This window comes from Halichoeres trimaculatus, unplaced genomic scaffold (genome assembly GCF_033239565.1).
Source record: "Halichoeres trimaculatus isolate MK-OKI-2021-1 unplaced genomic scaffold, fHalTri1.1 fHalTri1_scaffold_17, whole genome shotgun sequence".
Taxonomy (NCBI): domain Eukaryota; kingdom Metazoa; phylum Chordata; class Actinopteri; order Labriformes; family Labridae; genus Halichoeres; species Halichoeres trimaculatus.
The window spans coordinates 22,757,416-22,783,323 of record NW_027437195.1 but is presented as its reverse complement, the minus strand read 5'-3'; the positions used below and the strand labels follow the sequence as shown (position 1 = coordinate 22,783,323).

Here is a 25,908-nt window from a genome sequence, read left to right as displayed (position 1 = left end):
TCGTCTCATTTGAGCATGAAATCTACTTAGGACATGAACCATGTGACCTCCTGATGTGACTCAAACCACCCTGTTATTTCTGATTATGTCTATTACATAAACTCACATCAATAAAGACACAAAAGGCCAGTGTCTGTTAGGTAAGAAAGTCCCAGACAGACTAACAGCATCTAACTTTGGCTGCAGAAGTGTTCAACAGCCTGAAGCAAACATTTGATTTGTTTGATAGAGCGCAGGAACAAACACAGCACACACACTTAGCAAGAACAGCCTGAACATGCACCAGAAACAGCACTGATACTCAGACAAAAACACACAGAGGTAACTCAGTGTGATCCCTTATACTGAGTTTGGCATGTCTCCTTTTTTCCTTCTTTTAGTTTGGAGCCTATTCTGAGCCAACAGAAGTCACGACTGCAGCGGGTCCTCCAGGCCAGTGCGGGGCGCCACTCATCACACTCACCAGTAATACATGCGTAACACTCAACTGGGAGGTGAGATGAGAATATATTTTCTGCGTAACAAACAGATCTTGATGAAATTTTCAGGAAATGATCAAAATGGGATAAAAAAGAAGTGATTACATTTTGGAGGTGATCCGGATTTTCTGCTGGATCCAGGATTTTTTTTAAAGGATTCTGTATCATTGTGAGATAGGGCTGTTTTCACCATATGTGTATATAACTCCACGATGAATGGTCACCATCATTTCTGACAGATGTAAAAGTACGATCCAGATCCTGGCAATATTCTGGATACTAAGATCTAGAATATGAAATATGTACTGGGTCATGATAATTTTCAACACTGTCAGGTAACAAATTATCGTACAAACCTGCAACTAACACCAAATTGTAGCAGACAGTCTGCTGAAAGGGAGTATAACATTAAAGTAGGACTTAAGTGTTGGTGACTGTCACATTGTGCTTGGTGGAGGTCTGCTCTATTTGAGTGCTTTTCTAGTTGATCCTAAAATTAAAAGAACCTATGACCCTGCAAAGGATAAGCTGTATGAAAAAATGAATGAATGAAAATCAAAAGGGTGCCCTTCTTTAAATGTTTTCTGGGCAGCTGATAGGAGACCCCAGTACAGAGGTAGAACTCACTCTAGGGATTTTATTCCCCATCTTAACTAGGACTGCCTCAGAATCCCCCTGGAGGAGCAAGAGAGTATAGTCAGACAGAGGGATGATAGGGGCAACTTGCTTAACCTGCTGCACTGTAACCTGAAGAAAATGGAAGGATGGTTGGATGGATGTTTTTGTTATTTCCCTGAAGCTGAATGTAAGGGTTTCTGTGTGTTGCAGAGTCCTGAGGGTTCGGGCTCAGACATCTCAGAGTATCGTTTGGAGTGGGCGAGGGAAGAGGAGCCCATGGAGCTCATCTACTGTGGCTCTGCTACACAGTGTGAACTGTCAGACCTGACGCCTGCCACGGATTTCTGCTGCAGGCTACAGGTAATGCAGTGACAGGCTGACAGTGCTTGCATGAAAAAGTAGATTTGCAGAAACACTCTGCAGAAGAAAGACACACACAGGTGCACAACTGTAACTTTCACAACCAACTCATTTTATTTTCCAAATAGTAATGTTCTGAAATTTTTTGTAAGCAGCTTTCCAGCCAGTCCAGGCATAGGCATGAAATTTGAATTTAAATTGAATGGACTCTGTCAGGACACAGATTTAGACAAATATGCAACATTTGCATGCTAATGTTGGCTGAGGGTGAGACAAACACTCACAGAAGGACGGACAGACAGAATTAATAATCATAAAGCTTTCACTGTCGATCTGTGCTCTAAATCTTAATGTGGAGCATTCTTCTCCTCCGTCTCTCCTTTCTCACACACATGCTCCCTCTGTCACATCCTCTCTCCCCTCATAAACCTTCGAAAGCCATGAATCCAATAACAGCATGTTTTATGGCTCGCTTCTTTACAGTGCTCATTTATAGTTTGGAGGACGGCACGAGGTCCTAGTAGATGCTTTTGTGCGTGTCCGTGCAGCGGAAGCGTGCACGTGTGTGGTCGTGTTCATGCGTAATGACAAGAAGACGGATGAAGCTCTTAGAGAAAGCCAAGAGCGTGCCACACATGAAGCATGGAGTGGGATGAACTCTGTGTGACTCTTTTGTGTCCAGTACCTGTATGAAGCAGTGCAGGCCCACGCACTTTTCATGACATCTGTTTTATGCAGATACTTAAAACAGACAGAGTAATGTAATTTATAGCATTCAAGCCTCATTATAACAGATCAGACGGAGGAACATAAATAAGAAGCATAACAGAGAGACTGTTTTTCTTCATAGACTCAAAGTTTTGAGAAAGTTTTCTGCTAACATGAAATTGTGAGTCAAAATTTGCTTGTGAAAACAGATTTCAGACTGCAAATAGAATAGAATAGAATAGAATAGAATAGAATAGAATAGAATAGAATAGAATAGAAAATACTTTATTTATCCCTGAGGAGAAAATTTAGGAGTCACAGCAGCAATCAAGAAAACAAAAGTAAGAAAGTGTATAGAAAGTGCAAAAAGGTCCAAAAGAAAATAGATGATGACAGCTTGTCCATCATCCTCCAGTTCAGCCAGCCTCCACCTCCACAGGGTCCAGGACTGAGCTTCTTCAGCAGTCTGTTCAGTCTCTGTCTCCTGGATCCTGTCTGCTCACAGCAGGTGAAGTTCTTCCAACATGGCGTTGGTGTCTGATGCTAGCTCCATCAGCCATGTCTGTGAAAGCCATGATGCTACTCTGCCCTCTGGTATTCCCTCTGTTGCTGGATTAGCACGGCTAACTCATCCATCTTATTGGAGATAGATCTTACGTTCCCAATAACGATGGATGGAAGGACAGGTCCATGTCGTCACTTCTTAGCTCACACCTGAAAACCAGCACGTTGTCCTCACCTCCTTCTCCACACCTTGTGGGGAAACATCAGGCCTTGCACCAGCTAGCATTGACATGCTACAGGCTGCTAACAGGTGATTTCACATGCAAATAATGCAGCCATGATTACACGTGGGATCTCCAGACAAACACAGGAGCAAAAATAGTAAAAATATCACTGAAGCCACAAAAAGTTAGGTGTCTATTGCTCCTCTATCCAAAGTAGCTTTGTTTGTAGAAAAAGTAGTCCTTACATTTTTAAAGTGATGAATATTTAAATGTTTTGAGCTGAATAATATCAAATAACGGTCTTTTTCCTTATGATCATTTAGCAGAAATAATAAATAAAGACAGTACCAGGTGATTGCTTTGTGGTTTTACATTTTTCAACTAAAAATCCAATCATAGACTAACAATATTAAAGATCAGAGTGCTATCTTTCCAGCTAAGCCAACCAGCTAGTGTTTTCCTCTTCTTCTTTTTCTACTCAGTAAACAATAAACTACTTCTTTCTTTAACGAGAATAGCAAATGGTACCAAACACATTTCAGCCATCGTTTGAGTATTTAAAACTCATGTCTTCATGGAGCTTGTTGTCATACAGGTAACAATTTTTGTACTACAGAACTTCAGAAAACAGCAGCCACACTTAGCTAAGTTACTGAGGCTTTTAAAACTGGCAAAGTGTGGTTTTAAAATGCAGTTTTCTGAGGTTGTGACCTTGTTTCTCCTTCAGTTTTTTGTGAAGAGTGAAGTAGACTATTACAGCTTCAGTGTGATTAAATGGAGCTCAATAGATGGTACTTAAGGTGAATATGAATTAGTGCAGCAGCAGAAGAAATAGACTCATGTTCTTTCATGGTTAATTGAATTCATCTCCTCCACTGTTTTTTTTTAGTCTTTTTCATTCTTCATGTCATTTTCTTTAATGTACTCGCTCTTGCTCTTCATCTGTCCCAACATCTCCACTTGATTGATTGTACCCTTGTCCATCTCCGTTTTTACTGCTAAACTCTGCTCTCTTCGTCTCCAAACTCTTAACCTACATCTTTGTTATCATCTGCTCTGTCCTCATGCTACTCCACCTCACCTCTGATATCTCTGTGTGTCTCTGTGTCCGTCTCAGGCTGTGAATCAGGCTGGTGCAGGTCCATACAGCGAGCAAGTGAGTTTCCGGACCCCAGCAACAAACCCTGACCTGGTCTCCTCCCTCAACCTCCTGGATCTTCCGACCTCCTCAGAGTCGGGTCACTCCCCATCTACATGCCTCCTCCTGAAATGGGACGAGCCAAACTGCAACGGGGCAGAGATCTCATCCTACGTTATCACCCTGGATGGCCAGACCATCACGGTAGAATCAGGGACGAGTCATCTTGTTACGGGCCTGCAGCCAGACAGCGAATACAGGTACTGTGATGACGATTGCCACTCAACAAAAATAGATATAAAACACACCATTAAAGATGCTGTATAATCAAAGATATTCATTCACTACAGGTTCTTTTACACACGATAGCAACCATATTTTTCACATTTCAAAACTGTGAGTCTCAAAAGTCTGCTGGAAATAAAGTACAAGGCTTACAAATTCTGACGCTGGGAAGCTGTAGTCTCTTATTGTTCTAGAAATGATAGAGCCTACATTTCCCATCATCCAACTTTTCAACATATTTTCAAGCTTTTCAAGCTCCAAGAACATTTCCAGACACAATCATGCTCAGAATAAGACCTCAAAACCCTTGCAATTAAAATATTTTGAAAGCTCCTATGAGGATCTTATGGTTTGTGTTGATTTTGGCGCCCTCTTTGGACCAAGTTTTTGGCTTCTCTCTTTGTCATTCCTGCTTAAATGTGCAGATTCTTCCTAGTTTTTTTTTTTTTTACAATAAAAATGTGTCCCACGTAGAAAAAATTCAAAGGACGTTTTTGCAGCGTGCCATAAACCACCTCGTCTGACACCTACCCTGAGACAACTGTGTCCAACATCAATCATCACAAAATAAGTTTTGCTCTTTATTTGTGATGATCACCTGTGTTTTTGTAGGCAACAAAAAAACATTTCTTATTATTTAAGCCTCACGCTAAATTAGATGTAACCCCTGCACAGGAGCTTTAAGGGTTTTTTTCTAGTAGACTTCATTTGTAGCAGGAGTAAAAGCTGTGGAGGCAGCAACAGCTGCAGTGGTCGTATGAATTAGCATGTAGCAGCTGTTAAAAGCCTTCATGATGTTTATAGGGCAATGATACGAGATGTTTGCTTCAATATCAGCAAACAAATACACGGTAATTTGATTCAGACTTCACTGTTGTTGTGTCTCTGTGAGCAATTCTGGGTTAACATAAGTATGTCTGTGTGTGTGTCAGTGTGTGTGTTGGTGTGCATGTAGTTGATTGTGAAGTAAGCTCTTTGAATCAAGGGGTGGGGGGTGTGTGCAATCACACACACCTTTGTTATCATTCAGAGGTTGTTTTTGTCCCCATGTCACTGTGCTCTCTTGCGTAACGGCTACCACAGAGGCAGAGCACTGTGTGTGTGTGTGTGTGTGTGTGTGTGTGTGTGTGTGTGTGTGTGTGTGTGTGTGTGTGTGTGTGTGTGTGTGTGTGTGTGTGTGTGGAAGTCCAGCAGTGGGAGTTGTGTGTCTGTGCCAATGACGGCAATTCTGATGTTTATTTACAGCGCTTAGGTACTTCAAATAATGTTATTCATCTTTTATTTTCACAGCAGATGTTTGTTCAGTCTCTGTGTGTGTGTGTGTGCGTTTCAGTGGAGGTTTCAGACTGTCTCAGTATTTGTGTTACTAAATGAGAAACTATTTTTTCTAATAATAATGGACTTTAATGGGCAAAAAAATGTTTGTTTAGGGTCAAATAAAATGTTTACTCACACCATTCAAAGCTCAGTGACCTAAAAATCTCTAAAAATTGGGCCGGTGTTCAATTATGTTGCAAGTCTGAGCTGATGCTATGCAATATTACAGACCACGGATTCAGTGTTAGGAATTAATGCTCAAATTTTTTAATATTAGGTAATTAAAAGAGAGGCTGACAACAGCCCTTGAGGAAAACAAAGCACTTAATTGATGAAAGTGCAGGAAGTGCTTTCACTTTAATTAAATGGCTTTCAAAATATCATGGCAGGAGTTCTGTTTATCCACCTTTGGTAACCCACTGTTTAATCAGAAACCTGTGTTTTCTTCTTCTCCTATGATAAAAACTGCACCTGCTCCAATCATTTATATGCAGATGATTACATAATAAATGTAATCACTCATCGTCTAAAGCACAGCTATGAAATCCTCAGTTCTTTTCCTGCATCTCTCGCTATAATTTGATCCGTCTGCTTAATTATCCAGCTGATGGACAAACGTTGCCCTTTCTCCTCAGTCCTCAGCCAGCTTCATGAGTTACACTGAAAGGTTACAGTTACAGAGAATCAGACTTTAAATGTCAGACGCCTGATGCTCCCTAGCAGAGGACCGCAGACGAGGATGCTAATCAGGTGTTCAGACACGGACAGAAAAGGTTGTGAAAAGCAGGTAAATTCCTAGAAGAGGGCAGTGGGAGGAAATAAATCAATTTCTGCAGGGTTTTTTTTTGATTAGCAGTAGATCTCAGTGTCCTTGTGAGTTTACACTTCAGTAGCAGGAGTCCGAGGGAGGTGTTTGTTTCTTGGAATGGACAAAAGAAGAAGAAATTGCTTTCATTGCTGGAGAAACATAAAGAAAACCTTGTGAAAATGCACAGTACTGTACTGTACTGTACTGTAGATACAGGAAAAGTGGGCCAATCTGTCTGACATAATCAAGTCTCATCCAGGAGAGTGCACTGAGTTGTAATGGTGGAGCGGTAATGGAGAAAGGGATCACAGAAGCACCGGGGGTCAAAGATAATACACCTTAACAGCCTCTTCCCTGAGCATGACTCCACCATTAGACAAAGAGGTCTGAGAACACTCGAGGTCACACAGCCATCCTTCATCTTCGTGTTCCTGGAGCTTGTCAAAGTGCATGTTCCTCATGAAATTTAAACTTCGCACAACATGACTTGAAAAGAAATTCTGAATAATCAAACAAGTATGAAACTGTGTAACAAACCCTCCCGCCTGTCTCTTGGTCTCGTTTGCTCACAGTGTACAGATCCAAGCGGTGAATGCAATCGGCTCCAGTCCCACGAGTCCACCCCTGCTGGCGAGGACACGCCCTCTCCCTCCAGCCCCGCCCCCTTTGGAGTGCTCGGCAGCTGGCCCTCAGAGCCTGAAGCTGAAATGGGGCGAAAACTCCAGCAACACGCACACGCGGGCCCTGCTTGCTGATGACATCGTTTACACACTACAGATGGAGGACAAGAACCACAGGTGGGCACACACACCTTGAGATTAAAGTCCAAACTGCAATTTCATATTTCTGACTGTGGAGTAAGTTGAAACATTTATTTAAATGTATTTGTTTTTTGGCTTTAACCATCCTCTGAAAATTTCCGTCAAGACAAACTGAATCAGGGTTTTGTTTTGTTTCTTTTTTCACTCCTTAAAAAAAATGCATTTGTACTCACATCACCCTGCACACCTTAGGTCTTCGACTCCTTCACCCACTGCTTCTCAACTCAGCAAATAAGGCCCCAGATGGTCAACACTGCACACAAAACACACACTCACCCACTGGCTGTGTTGTTTTCTGTGAATGCAGTAACCAGATGTACTGGTGAGCAGTCACGTAGAGGGCATCTGGAGCCAGTCGGCGAACAGAGTCTGGTAATCAACCTGTCGTTAAACTGACGGGTCAGACAGGAGTGACCAGGAGGAAATAAAAGGACGTGTAGGATTAGTAAAGAAGGAGAGGGTGAAGGAGCAATGGAGTGTGGAAGGGTGAAAGTTTTCAGATGCATCCAAGCCAAAATACGAAAGAGATGAAACACAACGAGCCACATTTATCATCCCACCTGTTGGATCGTGTCGCCCCCTCCCTCCGTCCAGCCCTTTAACACTCCGCTTGGCGCTGTGTCATTTGTTTGAATTAAAGCTTGGCTGGCATCACGCTGGCACTCGGTACCCTGGCACCGCTGGAATGGCTCAGAGAGCAGCAGGCGACAGATGGGGTCCCATCCGACAGGCTGTGATCTGTTAACCTCTCAGACAAACACACACCACTGCACGTATACAAACCCAGAGGCGTGCACGCAGCATAAACACATGGCCTGCTGGCCAAATGAAAACAGCTTTCACAGTTTAGAGAGTTTTATTTACCCTTTAGGTTTGGAAACAGTCATTTGATTGACTTGCTAACTGAGAAAGTTGGAATATAAATTACAGTCCATCAGTACAACAAAAAAAAGTTCAATAAATAAAGTACACTGAAATTTCACAGTAAAAATGTCCAAGTTAAAATGAATGACAAAAGTGGATTTTGTTTGGTCCACAAGGGGGCGCCAAATTTGACACAAGCGGAAAAAGACTCTCAGGAGCTTTAAAACATCAGTCTTACACATGGGTCATGGATCAGGATGACAAAAAATGGGGTGAGGGGGTGACCAAAAAAAAAAATAATTTACTTTTTTTCCAGAATCTAGTTATTTCATCTTTGATTTCTGTCTTTAATCTCCAACTTCTGTCTCTAATCTTCGAATTCTCTCCTCTTCAATCTCACAATATTAAACTTATTTTGAGATTTCCCTCTTTAATCTAAAATTTCTTACTTTTATCATAGAATCCTGTTTTTAATCTCAGACATTTGTCTCTAATCTCTTAATTTTGTCTCTACTCTCAGTTTTCTTTCTTTTGTCTCAAAATTCTTAAAAATCTCAGACCTCTGGTTATAACCTCTATATTTTAGTTTTAATCTTAGAAATCTTAAAAAGCTGAATAAATATTTACCTTATTTTGGCCATAAACCTCTCACCTGTACAAGGGTCTTTACATCTGTATATAATCTGCAGTTATTCATCAAATTTCCAAATCTGGAATAAACAGTTTGTAGAACATTCTTCATGAAATTATTAATGTCGGTAGTAGTTCACCGTGCTTTCTTCTGCAGATGAGTTACTTTTGCTCTTTAACTCACAGAGGAGCTTGCCACGGTCTTTGCAGCCTTTAATTGTTGAACTCTACCCATGTGTGGATCCTAATCTCTGATGGTAAACCTTTAGATGGATTTATGTAAAGTAGAGCTCAGTCGTCTCAGCCAAGGCAATACAGAAATTACAGAACAGGAGTAAAGCAACTGTTCAAATAAAAAGAGACATTTTTCTTATTTATTTTGGGAAATGTTCCTTTAAAAGCACCAAGGTTGAGGGTAAAAGCTATTCATGACTCACTGTTACAGATAAATGCCAGTAAAGGCTTATTAATATGTGAAGGTAACATACAAAGCTTACATAATCTAGCCATTTTTTCTTAAATTGAAGATAGGAACATTTGGTTAAAGCATTTTTCAGAGATTCGAAGGTAGATCAAAAAAAACAACACTCTGGTGCCTCAGCTGGTAAAGATGTTGGCACATACACTCACATCATTTCACTCTCCTCTCTACAAGCAAGCTGTCTATTAACTCTTTAATTGAGTGAATGGCTCAATAATGACTCATGTGTGATTCTGGCTCGTTTCCACCTAACCTCCCGTGCTTTAGGTTTTATTACCTGCAGTCACCGGTGGTTATGGAAAGACATTTAAGTTAGTGAGAGACATTTGCACTTATAAGAGGCTGGATTACTGGTGCATCCTGTGTATGTGTGGAGGATTATCAACAGATAAAAGGACCCTTCCCCCTGCACAGTTTGCTCTACCGTCACACTTTATTAGAGTGAGTTAGCAGGATTTGTTATTATTGATTCAATGGCTTTGGTAACCAGATGCTTTTATCAGGTCTGAAGGGCAACTGAAAAAAAAAAAAGAGAATTGAATGTCTAGAAATGCTCAGCTTTGTAAACAAATATATTAAATATCCAGCTGCAAATAGGATTCTGAATGTGCTAATAAATGACGTTAGAGTCATTTTTTTAGCCAAACAGCATTAACGTCCATTTGTGTGTTTGACTTTGGCTGTTTTCCCTGTCTGTCTCCAGCTTCCCTCCTGCCACCTGTCCCCTCTTTGCCTCTGTTTAATCTATTCACATTGATTCACCTCTTTCAGTTATGATAAGTAGTTTCCCCTTCTAATGAGGAAGAGTGCACTACTCTTTTATGAATTTTCTTTGTTTTTCCTCCTGTCCACACTGACGCTTCTTTGTAGGCCTGTGAAGGATAAAAACAGCTGCTTTCAAAGGTTTACAGAATGCAGTCAGAACATCATCACATGATTATCATAGAAAAAAAAAAATGATAATGAAAGAATCCCAATATTATATTACCCACACTGCCCTCATGTGTTTTGGAGGAGTATTGCAGCACTTAAGAGCAGTACTGGTACCAGAAGCGGAGCTACAGATGATGTTTTTTTTCCCTTTATTATAAATATGCAAAAAAATCTATGGGCAGATCCCAGTCTTTTAGTTATTTTGTTAATTATATCACACAGAACCATCATACTTTATTTCTAATCTTAAACCAAAAGTTATATTGTATAAATCTGAAAGGGATTTTTATGTTTTACAGCTGATGGGAAAAAAAAACACTTCTATCTAATCCACATATGGTTTGAAAAGTGAATTAGTGGTTTATATGGGCTATTTGAGGGCTATATGGGCTACTGAAATTGTAGAAGTAAACACCTGTTTTACGACTGGAAATGACGAGATTTACTCGTATTTCTTCACATCACTTCACGGAAATCTCATAGAGCATACAATGTTAGTGTTGTCTTGTAATTATACTGCCAACTCATTCCAGTAGATAGCGGTAATTCACCAAAACCTGCCACCCGCATTGACAAACAGCGTTAGCGCTGTGCATTGTGGTAAACAGTGTGCCAAATAGACTGGTCCGTTGCATACTGAGAAATTTTCCTGAATCAGTAGGACTCTCTGGGATTTTTGGAATCCTGCAGATTTTGCAAGTTTTCCCATATACCTACTACATACTAAATTTCAGCTACTGTAAAAGCTAGCCAGCTAGCTCACAAGTGTCGTCTTTTACTTTTGCAGCTGCTGCTCCTATAACTGTTCCCCTTTTTACATATGGTGGCAACTAGCATCAAAACTACAAATACCCCAACTATTTCCAGTTCTACTATACACTCGTATTAGCACAGTAACAAATTGCATTTTTTGAAAGACTATTATCATAACTGCACCAGCCGTAGTTTCTAATATTTATTTTCTTTGGTGTTTTCCTCTCTCAGCTGTTTTTTGTCACACCTATCTCCACACATACAGACCTGTTGCTCATGCTCTGAAAACCCTTCCTTGGGTTAATTTTCCTTTAAGCGATGCCAGCTTCCTCATTTCAGTTCCTGCTCTACTCTTTTACCCAAAATACCTCCTGATGGTGATGGGAGTGTAGGGGAGTCATGGCAACCTGGGAAATGCAGTGCAAAACACCTTCTTATGTAATGGTTTCATAAAATGGATTCAGGTGAAAGAGACTGAAGGCAAAGCTGTTGTTCAGTTGTTGGCTTTCAAAACAATAATCCATCCACACACCTACCGCTGTCTGTGTTTACGCATACATCAATCTTCAGTCCTTCTAATGTCGTCCTGATTTTCTTATGTTCACCCAATCCTCCTTTTGATCCTTCATTCGTTTGTCCTCATGTTTTCATCCCTCCATCCACCTTTCTCCATTTTTTCTGTATGTAAACTCATCAGTTCTTCCAAGAAATCAGTCAATCATAGCCTCGCCTGCCCCAGCCTGCAAGCAACTGATTTACTGACATTGAAAACAGGTTGCCTCCCTCTCTGTGTAATCTAACCGTATCAATTAGAAACCATGCACGAGGCATTCATGACGAGCTGTATAAACAGATCGACTTTCAAAGAACCAACATCGAATCCATTCAGGTGTTTACATGGATAAATTATGTGTTATCAAAGACTTCATATTCATTAGGAAGACATGCTGTCTCAATTTAATATTTGCCCCAAATTGTTATATAACAGTGGAATATTTTTTGCCAACTTTCCTTCTGCTTATAAAATAATGAAGCAACAGAGATGACATTGGATCATTTAATTCCAAAATAAATGCTGTTATTAAAAAGAAAGTCTCAAAGCAGTGTCTGCTGCGCACAATAAACCAGGAAAGCATATTAAAGCACAATCAGCGAACCTCACAGGCAAATAGAAAGGAAAATAAAACGATTGATGGAATCAATATGTGGGGTCCAGTTAGAATAAGATATACTTTCAGGTCCTAGTTTGATTCTTCCTGCAGTTACACCGTGAATTAAAATCATTTTTTTCTGCCAAGGAGAGCACACAACAACAAATCACACAAAACAGCAGCAAATCCTTGGAACAAAATTACATAAGCATTAGGACCATTTGATAGAATTTTTACTTGAAGTCAGACCAGTAGCAATCAAAAAGTATTTCTAACATTTTTTTAAATTCTGATTAAAGGTTGAAAATCTTAGAAAAGAAATCCTAATTCTAAATTCAGTCGTATTTCTTAGATTTAAGTTGTAGTTTGTCAAAAAATGGTCTTGTTCTGAAAAAAAAGTTACAATTCAGAGAAAAAAGCTGCATAATCCTTGGATTAGGTTATAATAATTAGCGATAATTCTGGGATTTCTGTTAAAAGAAAATGTAAAACTCTGATTACCTCCACCAAGGAGGTTACGTTTTTGGGAAAGTTTGTCTGCTTGTCTGTGAACAACATAACTCAAAAAGTAACAAACAGATCTTGATGAAATTTTCAGGAAATCTTCAAAATGGGATAAGGAAGACGTGATTATATTTTGGAGGTGATCTGGATCACCGTCTGGATCTGGGATTGTTTTAAAGGATTATCATTGTGAGATAGGGCCGTTTTCACCACATGTGTATATAACTCCGCGATAAATGGTTGGATTGCTTTGCAAAACAATACAAGACAAGGTCACCATCATTTCTGACACATGTAAAAGTACGATCCAGATCCTGGCAATATTCTGGATACTAAGATCTGGAATATGACATATGTACTGGGTCATCATAATTTTCAACACTGTCAGGTAACAAATTATCGTACAAACCTGCAACTAACACCAAATTGTAGCGGACAATCTGCTGAAAGGGAGTATAACATTAAAGTAGGACTAAAGTGTTGCTTGACAGTCACAATACGCTTGAAGGAAGTCTGTGTTCTCTGAGTACTTTTATAGTATTCAGGTTGTTAAATTTGACTTTTTATGAAAACTATTGGGAATATGAATAAAATCTTTACCGCAATCAAGCCTCATCTGAGTTATCACATATCTTCTGTTACCTTTGCTTTGACTGGCTGGTAGGAGCCTGCTCATCGATGGTTTAAAGTGACTGCGCCCCCATTCTTATAAAAAGACTGAGGAAAAACTGTCAGCACAAAATAAACACTAACTGTGCTTGTCCTCCTCTCACCTCAGTCCTCTCTCCTTGTTGGGGTCAATAACTGGGACTTGTTTGGCTCTGGTTGAGGGTGCAGTTCATTTTTATTAGCTTTAGCCCCTTGAATGTGATTGTACTTCAGAGTGTGTTTGTTTATCTTTTTTGCTCTGCTGAGTTTCTCTTGTTTTGGTGATAAAAACATTGATGTATGCACTGCTTATAAAAGTTGGGTATCATATCCTCATTTGGAGAGTTAACAGATGTGGAGCTTTTACATTGCATCTCCCAGTGTCTGTGTGTGCTCACTGTAAGGCTCTGCAGTAAAGCGAAGGATTAACAGCATCATATATCAGCCTGAGAAACACACCACCTCTCTATAGCGCAGCTACATAAAGAGCTCATCAAGAGTTATAGCCCTGGACTAAACCGTGACCTCTTCACTCTTTCTCACTTCTTTCCTTTATACCACAGATCCTCCATCACTGTCCTCACACTTATAATTACCTCCCTTCAACCCCTGCTATATTTCTCCTTCCCTTCATATCCTCCTCTAACTTTCCTCCTCTATCTCTGCCCCTTATCTTCTCACTTGCCCCTGTCACCTTTGTCTTCCTCCCTCACAACCCACATGCTCAGACTGCTACCTTATTTTGCTGCGAGGCTGATAGAGTTGATAAATAACCGCTTTCCAGCTCAAATCCCTCTTTCTCCTTGAGTCAGTCATCCGCTCACTTATCATCTTTCCTCGGGCTCATCAATCTGTCTTTCCAGCCATCAAGAAACTTCTTCAGTGCTCGTTTTTATCAGATCTGTGACTTCAGCCTGTCAGTATTGGTCCTGTGTGTTTATAAATCACAGCTATCTATGTCAAGATGTAGCCTTCTGTCTTTCTGCTGGTTTTCCCGTTTCTTTCCAAGGTCTTAACTGCCAGTTCTTCTGCAGACGAAGCCTCCTTTAACTCAGCTCGACTTTATTTATAGAGAAACTTCTTTGAGCATCATAAACAAGTCTGTTTTGATAAAGTTAAAACTAAATAAAGGCAAATATTTGAAGTGACAAAAATGTGTATCGAAATTGTGATTTATGCACAAGATTTTGATTTGGAGTTTCATGCCACCCATGAGAGCCAATCAAGTCTTTAACATTTTTAATTCATTCTCACCATTTTTTTTGCAGGTTTGTGACGATCTACCGTGGTCCCAGCCACACCTACAAAGTCCAGCGATTGACAGAGTCCAGCAGCTACAGCTTCAGAATACAGGCCATCAGTGATGCCGGGGAGGGTCCTTTCTCTGATACACACACCTTCTGCACCACCAAGTCGGTTCCTCCTGCCCTCAAAGGTAAAAAGTCTGAAACAAATTTGTTCAAATGCTGTTTAAGAGTGAAGAATTGATGTCTGCTGCTGATGTCTTGCTAGTTTTAAGCCTGTTAGAGTCATTATTCGATTCCAGCTAACAAGCTAGCTATTTAAACACTGCAGAGCTTGTTCACTCTGAGGCAAAGTGTAAAAAGTTGTTGCACCATTAAATCAACCCATCTTCAGTATTTGAACGTGTAATTTTTGTCTAGTATTTGTCAGAATTAGGATCCATAAATTTTTACATAAGTAGATAATATAGTAGCTTACCTGGTTTGTGTTGCTTTCTAGCTTATGTGTAATGTTGGTTTATGTTTTTTAAAGTTTACTTTGAAATCTCTCTTAATGTCAGATAAGATGTTTTCATTTTGTGTTGCATATTTTAGTGAGCTAACCCTAGCTCTTTCAGTTGCTTCATGTAGCTTCTCAGGTCATTTGTATCATGCTAACTGAAGTTTGGTCACTTACTTTAGCAGAAACAGGGTAGATGACCAGATCATGTGTTCTTGTAAAGTATAAGCCAGTTAACCCTAACTTTGTCAGTTGTTTCAGTTAGCTTCTGGGTAATTGTTTCTTTATTTTTGTGTGTAGTTTTGCAAACCAACTTAGGCTTTGTTGTTTCATTTAGCGTATATGGATAATTTTGATTTTAACCAGTATTAGTAAGCTAACTTTGGCTCTTTCTGTCATTTCAGCTGGCTTCTTGTCAGTTAGTTCTATTTGCAACAGGCAAAATGTGAAAACCCCGTGCTATCAGTTGTTTTTGAGTAATGTGAAGTGTAGGCAAGTTGACTTTTGCTTTGCTAGCTGTTTCATTTGCTTTTAGCATGCTTTCTTAACTAGCTAACTTCAGCTCTATTGATAACTCCACTTTTTGTCATATAATTACCAAGCTACATTCAGCTTTTGAATTGGTTTAGCTAGCTTATTGGGCAATCTATAAGCAGGCAAACAGATGTTTTTATAGCCTTTTTACTCTTTCATAGTGTGCTGACTTAAGTAGTTTAGTATCTTTAGTTCACTTGGCTTCTTTAGTTAAGGAGCTAGCTTCAGTGTTGTCAGTTGGTTCTGTTAGCTACAGGCTAAATGTGTTAACCGTGTACTGCCTATTGTTTTTGAGGAATGTCAAGTGTTAGCTGCGTAACTTTGGCTTTGCTGATTGTGTCAGGATCCTTTGCGATGCTTACTTAGCTAGCTAACTTAACCAGCTTTGTTGGTAGCTCCTTTTGGTGTTTAATTATCAGGCTACATTAAGCTTTGTAAGTTGTTCTGGACAGCTTCTTAGGTCATTTCTAAGCAGGTAAACAGATGTTTTGACATTATCCTATTTGTAATCTTCATTAAAAAGCTAACTGTAGCTCTTTCAGTTAGCTTTGTAGCAGTTAGATTTTGTAGTTACTGGATATGATATGGTTTATATGGTATGTTATATCTTTTATCTGGTGATGACTAAAATCCTTGAAAGTAGGGTGTTTTCAAACTTAAGCTGGTATTGAAAGCAACTGGATCCATTGAATCTGTTTTTGTTGTTGTTGTTGTTTGCTGTTTGATTCCTGTTGTTCCTCTCCATGATTATTGCTCCAAGGCTCAGTTTAGCCACAGTAATCACAGTTAACAGTATCCTCTTGAGTGATATAATGAGAATGTATAATGGTAATGGCTGTGATCGTGTAAGTGTGTAGCAAAGCATCAACATATCCATAAACAAGCACATAACCATCCTCTACAAAACTTATGTAAAGCTTCAGCACACAAGCTCTCACAGAGCAGGAGCACTTTTAACAAGAACAGACATCTGGCTGAGTTTACTAAAAGTGTGCTGTATTAACAAAAGCAGATACTGCAACCACAAATAATAATTGTTGTTTTTGTGTGTTATTTCTTCTGGTATAAATTACCTAATTATACCCCAGATAAATTATGGCTGTGCAAACAATCATCATCTCTGGGACACAAAATTACCACCCATTCATTTATTGAGTCTACTATCCAGGGTGACATGTAGTGCCCACACAATTAAAGCAAAAACACCTTTTTACACAGCTTCATCATTACTGCTGCGCTGGATTCAGAGAGAGATAGTAGTTGATTCCCACTCGCATTTAATTTTAGGCACTGTTATGCAATAGGAGTAATTATCTCTGTTTATTATGTATCTCTGTTCAATAAGTTAGAATTTATTTTAAACAGACCAAAATCTAAAAAAAAAATCATTTTTAATTATTTTTTTAAAAATTGTGTCACTTGTCTTGTTATAAAATCTTGGCATGTGTTTCAACAGCTCCCAGAGTGCATCAGCTGGATGGCAATGTGTGCGAGGTCACATGGGAGACGATCCCACCAATGAGAGGAGACCCTGTGAACTACGTGCTTCAGGTGCTGGTGGGCCGTGAGTCGGAATACAAACAGGTTCGTTTGTCTCACACGCACACACACACACACACACACACACACAAACACAGACTCAAAAACAGGTCATATGAGGACAGTGCTCAGAGCTTAAGTGGGGACCCAAAGTCCCTCTGTAGATATCTGGTTCAGTCTCGTTTTTGTGGAAGTGTTTATAAGACTTGAAGGATATTTTCTAATCTCCCTGAAGAGGAGAAAAATCATTTGATTCAAAGGTAAAGGTAATAAAGAGCCCTCAACCTCCCAAACACCCACACAGTACTCTGTGTAATCAATGATCACACATTCTTTCACATACTTCTTGTTTTCTGCAGTCAGAGATTCAAAGAAGATCTACAATGCTGGTAGTATTTACTGAACGCGCTAAAAGGCTGTAACAAGAATTACAACACAAAAAGATATTTGTTCCACCCGGAAATATGGGATCAATTTTTCAGCTGTTGGCAGAATCTGAAGAGCGGCGGACAAAAGGCATTTGTCTTCTGCACCGTTTGACTCTCTGTTATTGAATTACTGAATCACTGGAGGGAGCGAACGCTGTTACTTACCAGCAAAGAAAACCACAGCTGTGTGTCTATGTGTCCATGTAGGAACGGGTGATGCTTATTTTTTGGATTTATCAGCTGTCAGTGAAATCTTTGTGACACTGCTTTTAATATATGTGCACTTCTCACAATAGGGAAGGCCTGCATTCATTTAAGTTTGAGTGGTGATCATTCACTTATAAACAATGATGTTAAGAATTCTGATCAACAGGAAGGTTTTTTTTTTTCTAGAAATGCTAATATGAAACTGAAGGAAGTTTCAAATCTTTCCTTTTGAGAGTAAGACAAAGTCTCATTTAAAAAAAATGAAAACACTCTGAGAAAATGGAGCACAGCATTGGTTAAGGCAGGAAAGCTTGGCCTACAGAACATCAGTCAGTATTCATCTATGTATCCTGTTGTCAAAAAGCAACATGGGCCTGCCCGTTCTCCCTATTTTGTCTGAAAATCACTTTACAACCCACTTTGGATCTTTGCTGCTGCTGCCCTGCCTTGACGATTCATGTACGCACATGAAAGAGAAAGGAGGTGTGCTCTGCCCACATCAGACTTTGGCTTTCCACACAGGCACTTGATAAGGCAGGGAGCTCCCAGAACAGAACTGCTGAATATGAAACTTTTAAATAAACTGTAAACTTGGTCTAAAAGTTTCTTTCTTTCTTTCTTTCTTTCTTTCTTTCTTTCTTTCTTTCTTTCTTTCTTTCTTTCTTTGTCTTTCTTTCAACTCTTAGGTTTTTAAGGGAGAGGAGGGCATGTTCCAAATCTCTGGCCTCCAAGGCAACATGGACTATCGTTTCCGAGTGGGAGCCTGCCGCCGTTGCCAGGACACGTGCCAGGAACTGTGCGGACCCCTGAGTCCCTCCTCCTTGTTCACGCTGCGTCGCCAAGAGACAGCGTCGTCGGGGGAGCACTGCACCGTGGAAGCGGGCAAAGGCGCGGGCCTGATCTCAAGCGACGAGCGCTTCGCCGCGCTCATCGTTTGCGTCTTCGCGGGCTTCTCCATCCTCATCGCCTGCCTGCTACAGTACTTCTTCATGAAGTGAGGGAATTTATTTAGGATAGAAAGAGAAAGAAAAATCACAGAGTCTATGAAAGAAGCGAATTAAATCAAAACAAACACTTGAGATGTACTTCTAAGGCTATGTTTGTGGATTTTTTTATTTTAAGTCAAAGTACCAATTCTGGCTTTCCTCACCTCGTTCTTTTTCGTCTTCTGCCGTCATTCAGATCAGTCTCATTTCTCTCGGTGTCTCTGTTGTCTTTGTATCAATGTCCATCTCATTTGTTAAGGATTTCTGTGGAGGGAAGCTGCGTCTTAGCTGTACCTCGGTTGGGAATGAAAACTGATAATCAAGCCTTAAAATAGCTGTGAGCAGAGCAGATGCTCCTCAGACTGACTTGCATGTTTTTATTTTGTATCTTTTTAAACATATTCAAGATTAGAAAACGTGTATATTTCTTGACGGTCATTGCCTTATTTTTTTTTGTTTTTTGTCACAAAGTGTAATTGCATTTTTTTTTTTTTTGCTGCAGTCTTTATTCATTTCAGCCATATTCCAATGTAGGCCTTCAAAGCTTTAGCCGTTCATACCTTATAATGACTCAGTTTGTAACTACTCTACAGGCTGTCAGTCAACTCATGCAATCTGCACCTGCTCTCACACACAGGCTGACAGAGACACACACGCACACACTATACAATAACACTCGTGCAATGACATCAGAAACACACATTCTCCTCTTAAGCAGTCAATCACATATCCGCTCAGCTTTTAACACTCAATCAATCAATCACTCACTCATTCAGCTACCAAAGTGATGCAATTCATGTGTGGTGTAAGATGCTGCTATCCTGTGATTTTATTCTATCTATGAAAGAATGGAAAACCAGTAATCTAATATATAGATATATACACACACGATATATAAATATATATTATAACAAATATCTATGATGCTATAGAAGTGATGTAATATAAGTGATGGCGATGTAAGGTCTGAACTACAGTGTGAAAGGGAGAAAAGTCGACTCTAGGTGCTCACAATCAGCAGCTCTGAGGTCAGTTCAGCACCTCATGCTTGAAGGAGCCCTTTAACACTGGTCTTAGATCAGATGATGAACTTGTAGGTATTCACATGTGGGGCGTAAACTGGCTGATCCTGATTGGCTGCAACTCACCAGGAAAGAGCTTGACTTGGCATTTGATTGGCTCTCCGTCAGTCCTTTAGGTTTTCGACCATCTCATCGCTCTTAGCCAGTTTATCTGTAGCTTTAGCCGCAGACCCAGAGGTGCTAACAGCCTGCCAGCTAGCTGCCCTTCTCAGAGCTGTGTGTGTATGCGTGTGTGTGTGTTAACCAGGAAGTTATAAGTTAGTGTTCAGCTTTAGTCTTACCCTCTTTGAAATTTTAGCAAGCCAGAGCAGCACCTGAGCTGCAGTTCCTCCTTCACCCTCGTCTGTGAATCGATACATTTGAAGACTTCTCTTCCTTCTGCTCCTGCACATAATTACCCTTCATTACTTTTGGCTCTGGCTTCTCCTCCCTCACTTTCGATCCATCCCATGCACTACTCCCCCCCTCTTCAAAGGGTGCTTTATCGACATGTAATCAGAGCAGTAGCAAGTCTGCGGTGTCGTCGCAGACCCACATGTTCTCCGGTGACTTGAACTAATGTTCACTAACCAAACAAGCCTTTGACAGAACACAACGCAGCAGACAGAACAGGGCATTCTGACACATGTTGACACCTCCTGACCTCCTGCCTGACTCCCAGAACCCCGACCTGGAAAACAAAGCCAAGGTACAGCCCGATACACACCCCGATGATCCAAAGAAGTCACTCAGACCTGTGCGATTAACGCGTGACATGTCTAATTCAACCAGGCGGGGGGCGTGGGAAGATGGTAGGGGAAAGGGGGGGTTTGGAAGAGAGGCGGGGCTAGTGTTAAGCTTCGCCTCTCAGCTCTGATTGGCAGCCTGTAACGTACCTCAGGGAAAAGGCCTTACAGAGGGGAGATCTAACTTGTCGTCCCCATTGCTGTCGTCATCGTCATCATAACAGCCTCTCTTCCTTTTTCTCTGTCTCCTTTCTTCTTTTCATTCATTTTTTGATGCTGTATCTCGTCCTCTGTCTATGCTGTGCCTTGCTCCTGTATGTCAGTAAGCAAAGTGGTTTACTAGCTCAAAATCTTTGCCAAAGTTGATGGGAAAGTTAAGGTAGAGTTCTTTTCTAGGTTTTATTTATACTATATATTTGCATACAGTACTTTACATGCCAATTACAGTGCAATCTTCATTTATTTATTGTTTAAAGATTAAGAGACAAGTGTAGTTATATACTAATTTTTCCTGTAGCATGTTTTTTTCTTTAATTTTTTTTTAATGGATGTATGTTAGATTGTATGATTAAGGCCAGCATTCCTTATCTCAGTAACCCTTTAAGTATTTCTCTTACAGCTGTTGGGAACCTGTAGCTCATCAGTCCATGCATTGCAGTTATCATTGCCGTTTCAGACATGTAACCAAATGCCTTTGTGTGTGTTTTTTTGTTTTGTTTTGTTTTGTTTTTTTTCATCCCCTGTCTCGGTCGTGCACAGCCGAGCAGTTCTTGTATTGCTTAGAGAGACATGTAGCAAAGCCGGGCCTTTACGGTCAGTTCAATTCACCTGTATTGGGATAAACATCGCTGCCTTTGGCTTTTTATTTGTCATGATTAGTGTTATAATGAAGCTTCAGATATCTTTTTACTGTTTTATTGCCAAAGTGCAAGCTTCCTGTGTCCACTAGATGTTGCGTTCGCAGTCGTCTAAAGGGTTCTATGATGTTCCTCAGCAACGACACAGCATTACAATTATTATTGTTATTATTATTCTCTCAAAAGGAAAAAAAACATTAACTTGATCTGTGATTATGCTTCTTTTCATATTATCTTTTATTATTTTGTTTTGTAAAGCAAAAATGTGCCATTTTTTAAAATGTGTAGCCCCTTTTTTTGGCGGAGAGTAACACAGCCTGAGTTCACACAGAAAGGTTAGAATAAAAAAGGCAAAAACAATCACGCAGGCGGATGACGACAATAATAATATTGACGATTCCTTGTTCAGGCTAGTGCTGGTATAGCAGTAGTGAGTATTTTGTATCCAGTATTTTGCTAAGAGATGATATACAGAGATATCTATAGAGCTATAGAGTGAGATGGTAATACATTATGACTAACAGAGTTGAAGCACTTTTTTATGCCGAGCATTAGCATTGATGAGGTTTAATACGAGCGAGAGGAGACACAAGGTCCATCGCTCTCTGTTCCAAACACTACTGCCAACGCCGTCTGTTACATTCATTGGCATTATCGTGTCGTTGGCGTCACTGTGACATTGGCATTACTGAAGCACGGGTCTGTGCTTTTCAAGTGGCGCCCTGTTCCCTCCTTCAGCAACAGGAGGAGGTTCACAGGGAGTATGGCGCCTCTTTCAGACACGCTCACCTTTTCCTGTCGATTTGTAGTCGACGAGGTAAGTGTGGCGTGTCCTGTCCTGAAATCCCTGATGTTGTGTTTGCCCACCCACAGCCCCTTAACCCCTCCCCTCCCCTTTTTCAAGCCTTACTGCTCAGTTGGGAGAGCAGAGGTTCACTGAGGCCGAGCTCAGGCCAGTCGTGTTTTCAGCCCATGGTTAAAGAGTTAACTCAGAGGCTGTGTTTGTGGGCAGGGTACTCCCGTTCATGTGCTTTGATGTTTTTGTTTTGTTATTTTTTTTCAAATGCTGGTGATTTTATACCCTCCCTGAACCCCACACTGCCCCACCCCACCCCCACCCCGCAGGTCCTGCACATTTGGCGGGTATGTCGAGAAAGAGACAATTTTTTGCCCAGCAAACCCCACGTCTGTGCCTTCTGATCAGTTAATTTCCTTCTTTTTAATTTTTGTTTTGTTTTGTTTATGTTTTGTACGTTTTACAGACAGTAGAGATTTTGACTGAGAATTTGGCGATTTGACAAACACACAGAGACTCACAGGTATTTAACTATTTTTTAAGCGAGACAAAAAAGAAACATATTTTTACCTCACGATTTAAAAACAAACATTCCAATGTTGTCATGGTCTACGAATTGAAAAAAAGAAATTCATGCATTTCTTCTTGTATTGTAAATGTTAGACAATTTCATATGCATTATATAAAAGAAACTGCCATATCAATTTTAATGTATAGATTTTTGCAAATACTACCCTATGTATGTAAGACGTAACTGTATCGGTAGCGTATATATAATATATTTATGCCCAATAAATGTTTTGATTTTTTTCTGACTTTGACTTTTGTATGTTTCATTACAACACTCCTATGTACACAAGCATCAGTATGCATTTTGTTCTATTACCTTTTTAGAGGTTTCTACACATCAACGAAAGATTTTGAGTCTAAGAATATTAGACAATGCTGAAGTGCTAAAATCTGCTGTTTCTCAAGTGTCCGCTTGAGTCTGGCTCCGGAAGTAGGCTACTGGAAGTCACATACACACCAAGCCAAAAAAGCTGTTTTCAAAGCAGAAATTAACTTATTTACAGCCTGGTTCAATAAAATGTCTCCTGTCTAAATTGCTAGTTTTACAATGGGTACACACTGTAAGGGGGTGAATTTTTTTCATGAACTTGGTGGTTCAGAGGATATTAAGATTGCGAGCTCACCCAGTCAGAGGCACAGCTCAGGGTCACATGGTCAACAGGCGCCCTATAGCCGTGCACAAATCCCTTGCCACTTCCAATATGGCCACGATTGCCGATGTGCTTCATTTTCCATTTCAGAAACTGACGGGTGGCGTTGGGGGGACTATGTCCATGTTTTATACAGTTGATGATATTGTGCCACGCCATCAATAGGTAAACAAGTACTGGGTGTGAAAAAACAAGCAGACTCCATTTAACACCAATTTCAGAAAAGCTGGGAATTGAGTAATGGAATTTTGTACTTTGCAAAATGGGTACTTATTGGTGAGAGACAAATAATTTTTAGCAATTCAGACTAATACTCTTCAAAACGTCATAGGAATTTTTTAAAAAAATCATGTTTTATCATCTCCAGTTCATAGTGTGATTAAAATGTTCAGACAATCTGAAGAAATGTTTATACAAGGGAAAAAGTAATCTTCCCCATTCATTCTATGGTTAAGCTTTAAAAAATGTATTCACATCATAGAAATGTTTTTTACATCCATTTGCTGTGGTGATATTAAGATATTACCGGGCTGCATTGTGTTCAAGTCCTTTTTTCTGAAGCTTAAAAACAAGGTTTTACATCATGTTTTCACAATGACTGACAGCTGCCATTCTTGTGTAGTTCTTTGGGGAACAGTGAGATATATTTGGATGGAGATCCCCCCAAAAAAGTAGACTTTAGAAAGAAAAAATATTTTTTTTAGGTTTTTAGGTTCTCCACTGTGCAAACTCAGACCTGCAAGATGGCAGGCGGATGTATTTTGACTTCTAAACTGCACAGTGTTAAAAGGTGGAGCCACGTTGTCCATTCTTTATGCACTCTCTGCACAGAACTGCACTGAAACAGATATGACTCTATAGTGGAAGTCACTGCATAAAAAACAGAAATGAATCTTTAGCAGATACAGCTGGTTGGGCTCTAAATCACTTACAAAAGCATCTGTGAATAGAGTTCATTGACACATCAAAAAATGTAGGTTAAATTGTTAAGATATAAAGAGAAAACTGGATCTAAACATGGTCCAGAAATGACAGAGATAACAAAAACTGTTTGAATTTGATGTTGAGGATGCTGCCATGGGAAAATAGCTTGAACTCATTTCAGTTATACAATGCCAAACTACAATCTGAAAACAGCATAGCTCTGTAGTAGAAGAGTCCAGCTGCTAAACTGACCTGACTGACTGGTCACCCATTAAAACCGCGGGGCATCATGAAACAAACCATCAAATTAATGTTGTTTTTACATTTACAACTTAACATCAGCCACCACGTCTGTAATCACCATCATTACTAACATTTCTGTCAGGCTCTTGTGCAAACTACAGCCAGCGCCAGCACCAATACACTAACTGCCTCTCTGACATTTACTGCTGCATTGCTGTATTGATTTTCACCCTCAAGATTTATGAACAGAATGATGAGCCTCCTTATTTTCTCATTTAGCTTCACCTGTGATGTACGGAGGTAAACATCCTCACGTGTCCGTCCGTGCTCCAAATGTGAGGGTTTTAAATCGTGATGAATCATTTTGATTGTGCTTTCAAACAGATGTAAGATCCTCAAGGAGTCAATACTTGTCGTCACAAGCCCTCGTTAATGGAATTGCAGTTTTATGCTGTGAGGGTTTCTGTGAATTAGAGACAATGTTGGTGTTAATTCAAGCGTCAGTTTGTGTGAACGTGTGAGTATATCACATTTTTTCAAGCCCTTTGGTTCTGGGCACTAAATCCTCCATCATTCTGCAATGAGGTATTGTCTTTTTACTCTTTGTGCACAAGTTTTATGATGCACGTGTTTACACTTGGGTATGGCGGTGCAGCAATAAAATGGTTAAGTCAGTTATTGTGTTGTCCACTATGCCTCCCTTATCTTTTTAATAAAGCTTTGTGATGCTACAATAAACATTAAAAACTTCAAGCAGTGGGTAAACAACAACTGACTCCAACTGTCCTCTCTAGAGAAAAGAGAATTTTCCCCAACTCCCTCTACAGCAATCCACCAATCAGGGGACCAGTACCACCTGGCAAGTACCATCCATACAGTGAGGCATGGTGGTGGTGGCATCACGCTAAGGGGGTGTTTTTCAGCAGCAAGAACTGGAAGACTGGTCAGGATTGAGGGAAAGATGAATGCAGCGGTGTAAAGAGTCATCCCGGATGTAAACCAGCTCAAGAGCACTTAAGAGCTCAAACTGGGGTGACGGTTCATCTTTCAGCAGGACAACCACCCTCAGTACACAACCAAGATATTAAAGGAAGTGGTTTCAGGAAAATTCTGGGAAATGTCCTTGAGCAGCCCCGCCAGTGCCCTGACTTCAATCCAATCAAACATCTCTGGAGAGATATGAAAAAAGCTGTGCACCTACTCTGCCCATCCAGCCTTTCCATGGGCCAAACTGCCCAAAGATAGGTGTGCCAAGCTTGTGGCATCAAATTCAGAGAGATTTGAGACTGTAAATGCTGCAAAAGGTGCATCAACAACAGTATCAGGCAAAGGCTGTGAATACATTTGAACATTTGACGTCATAGTTGCCTCCACCTAGGAGGTTATGTTTTTGTGAGT

The 25,908-nt window shown here is 40.1% G+C and overlaps 1 protein-coding gene across 2 annotated transcripts in view; it reads left to right on the top strand.

Moving 5' to 3' along the window:
- The window catches only part of fndc3ba (fibronectin type III domain containing 3Ba), a 122,915-nt gene extending 100,046 nt beyond the window's left edge, over nucleotides 1–22,869 (top strand). For both annotated transcript variants that reach the window (XM_074692057.1, XM_074692058.1), the window contains 7 exons: nucleotides 381–494; nucleotides 1,308–1,457; nucleotides 4,011–4,291; nucleotides 7,014–7,238; nucleotides 14,495–14,661; nucleotides 16,960–17,087; nucleotides 18,364–22,869. In XM_074692057.1, the coding sequence (XP_074548158.1) occupies nucleotides 381–494; nucleotides 1,308–1,457; nucleotides 4,011–4,291; nucleotides 7,014–7,238; nucleotides 14,495–14,661; nucleotides 16,960–17,087; nucleotides 18,364–18,675 (1,377 nt within the window). In that variant the 3' untranslated portion in view covers nucleotides 18,676–22,869. The remainder of the gene's footprint in view (nucleotides 1–380; nucleotides 495–1,307; nucleotides 1,458–4,010; nucleotides 4,292–7,013; nucleotides 7,239–14,494; nucleotides 14,662–16,959; nucleotides 17,088–18,363) is intronic.
- Nucleotides 22,870–25,908: the final 3,039 nt, after the last annotated feature.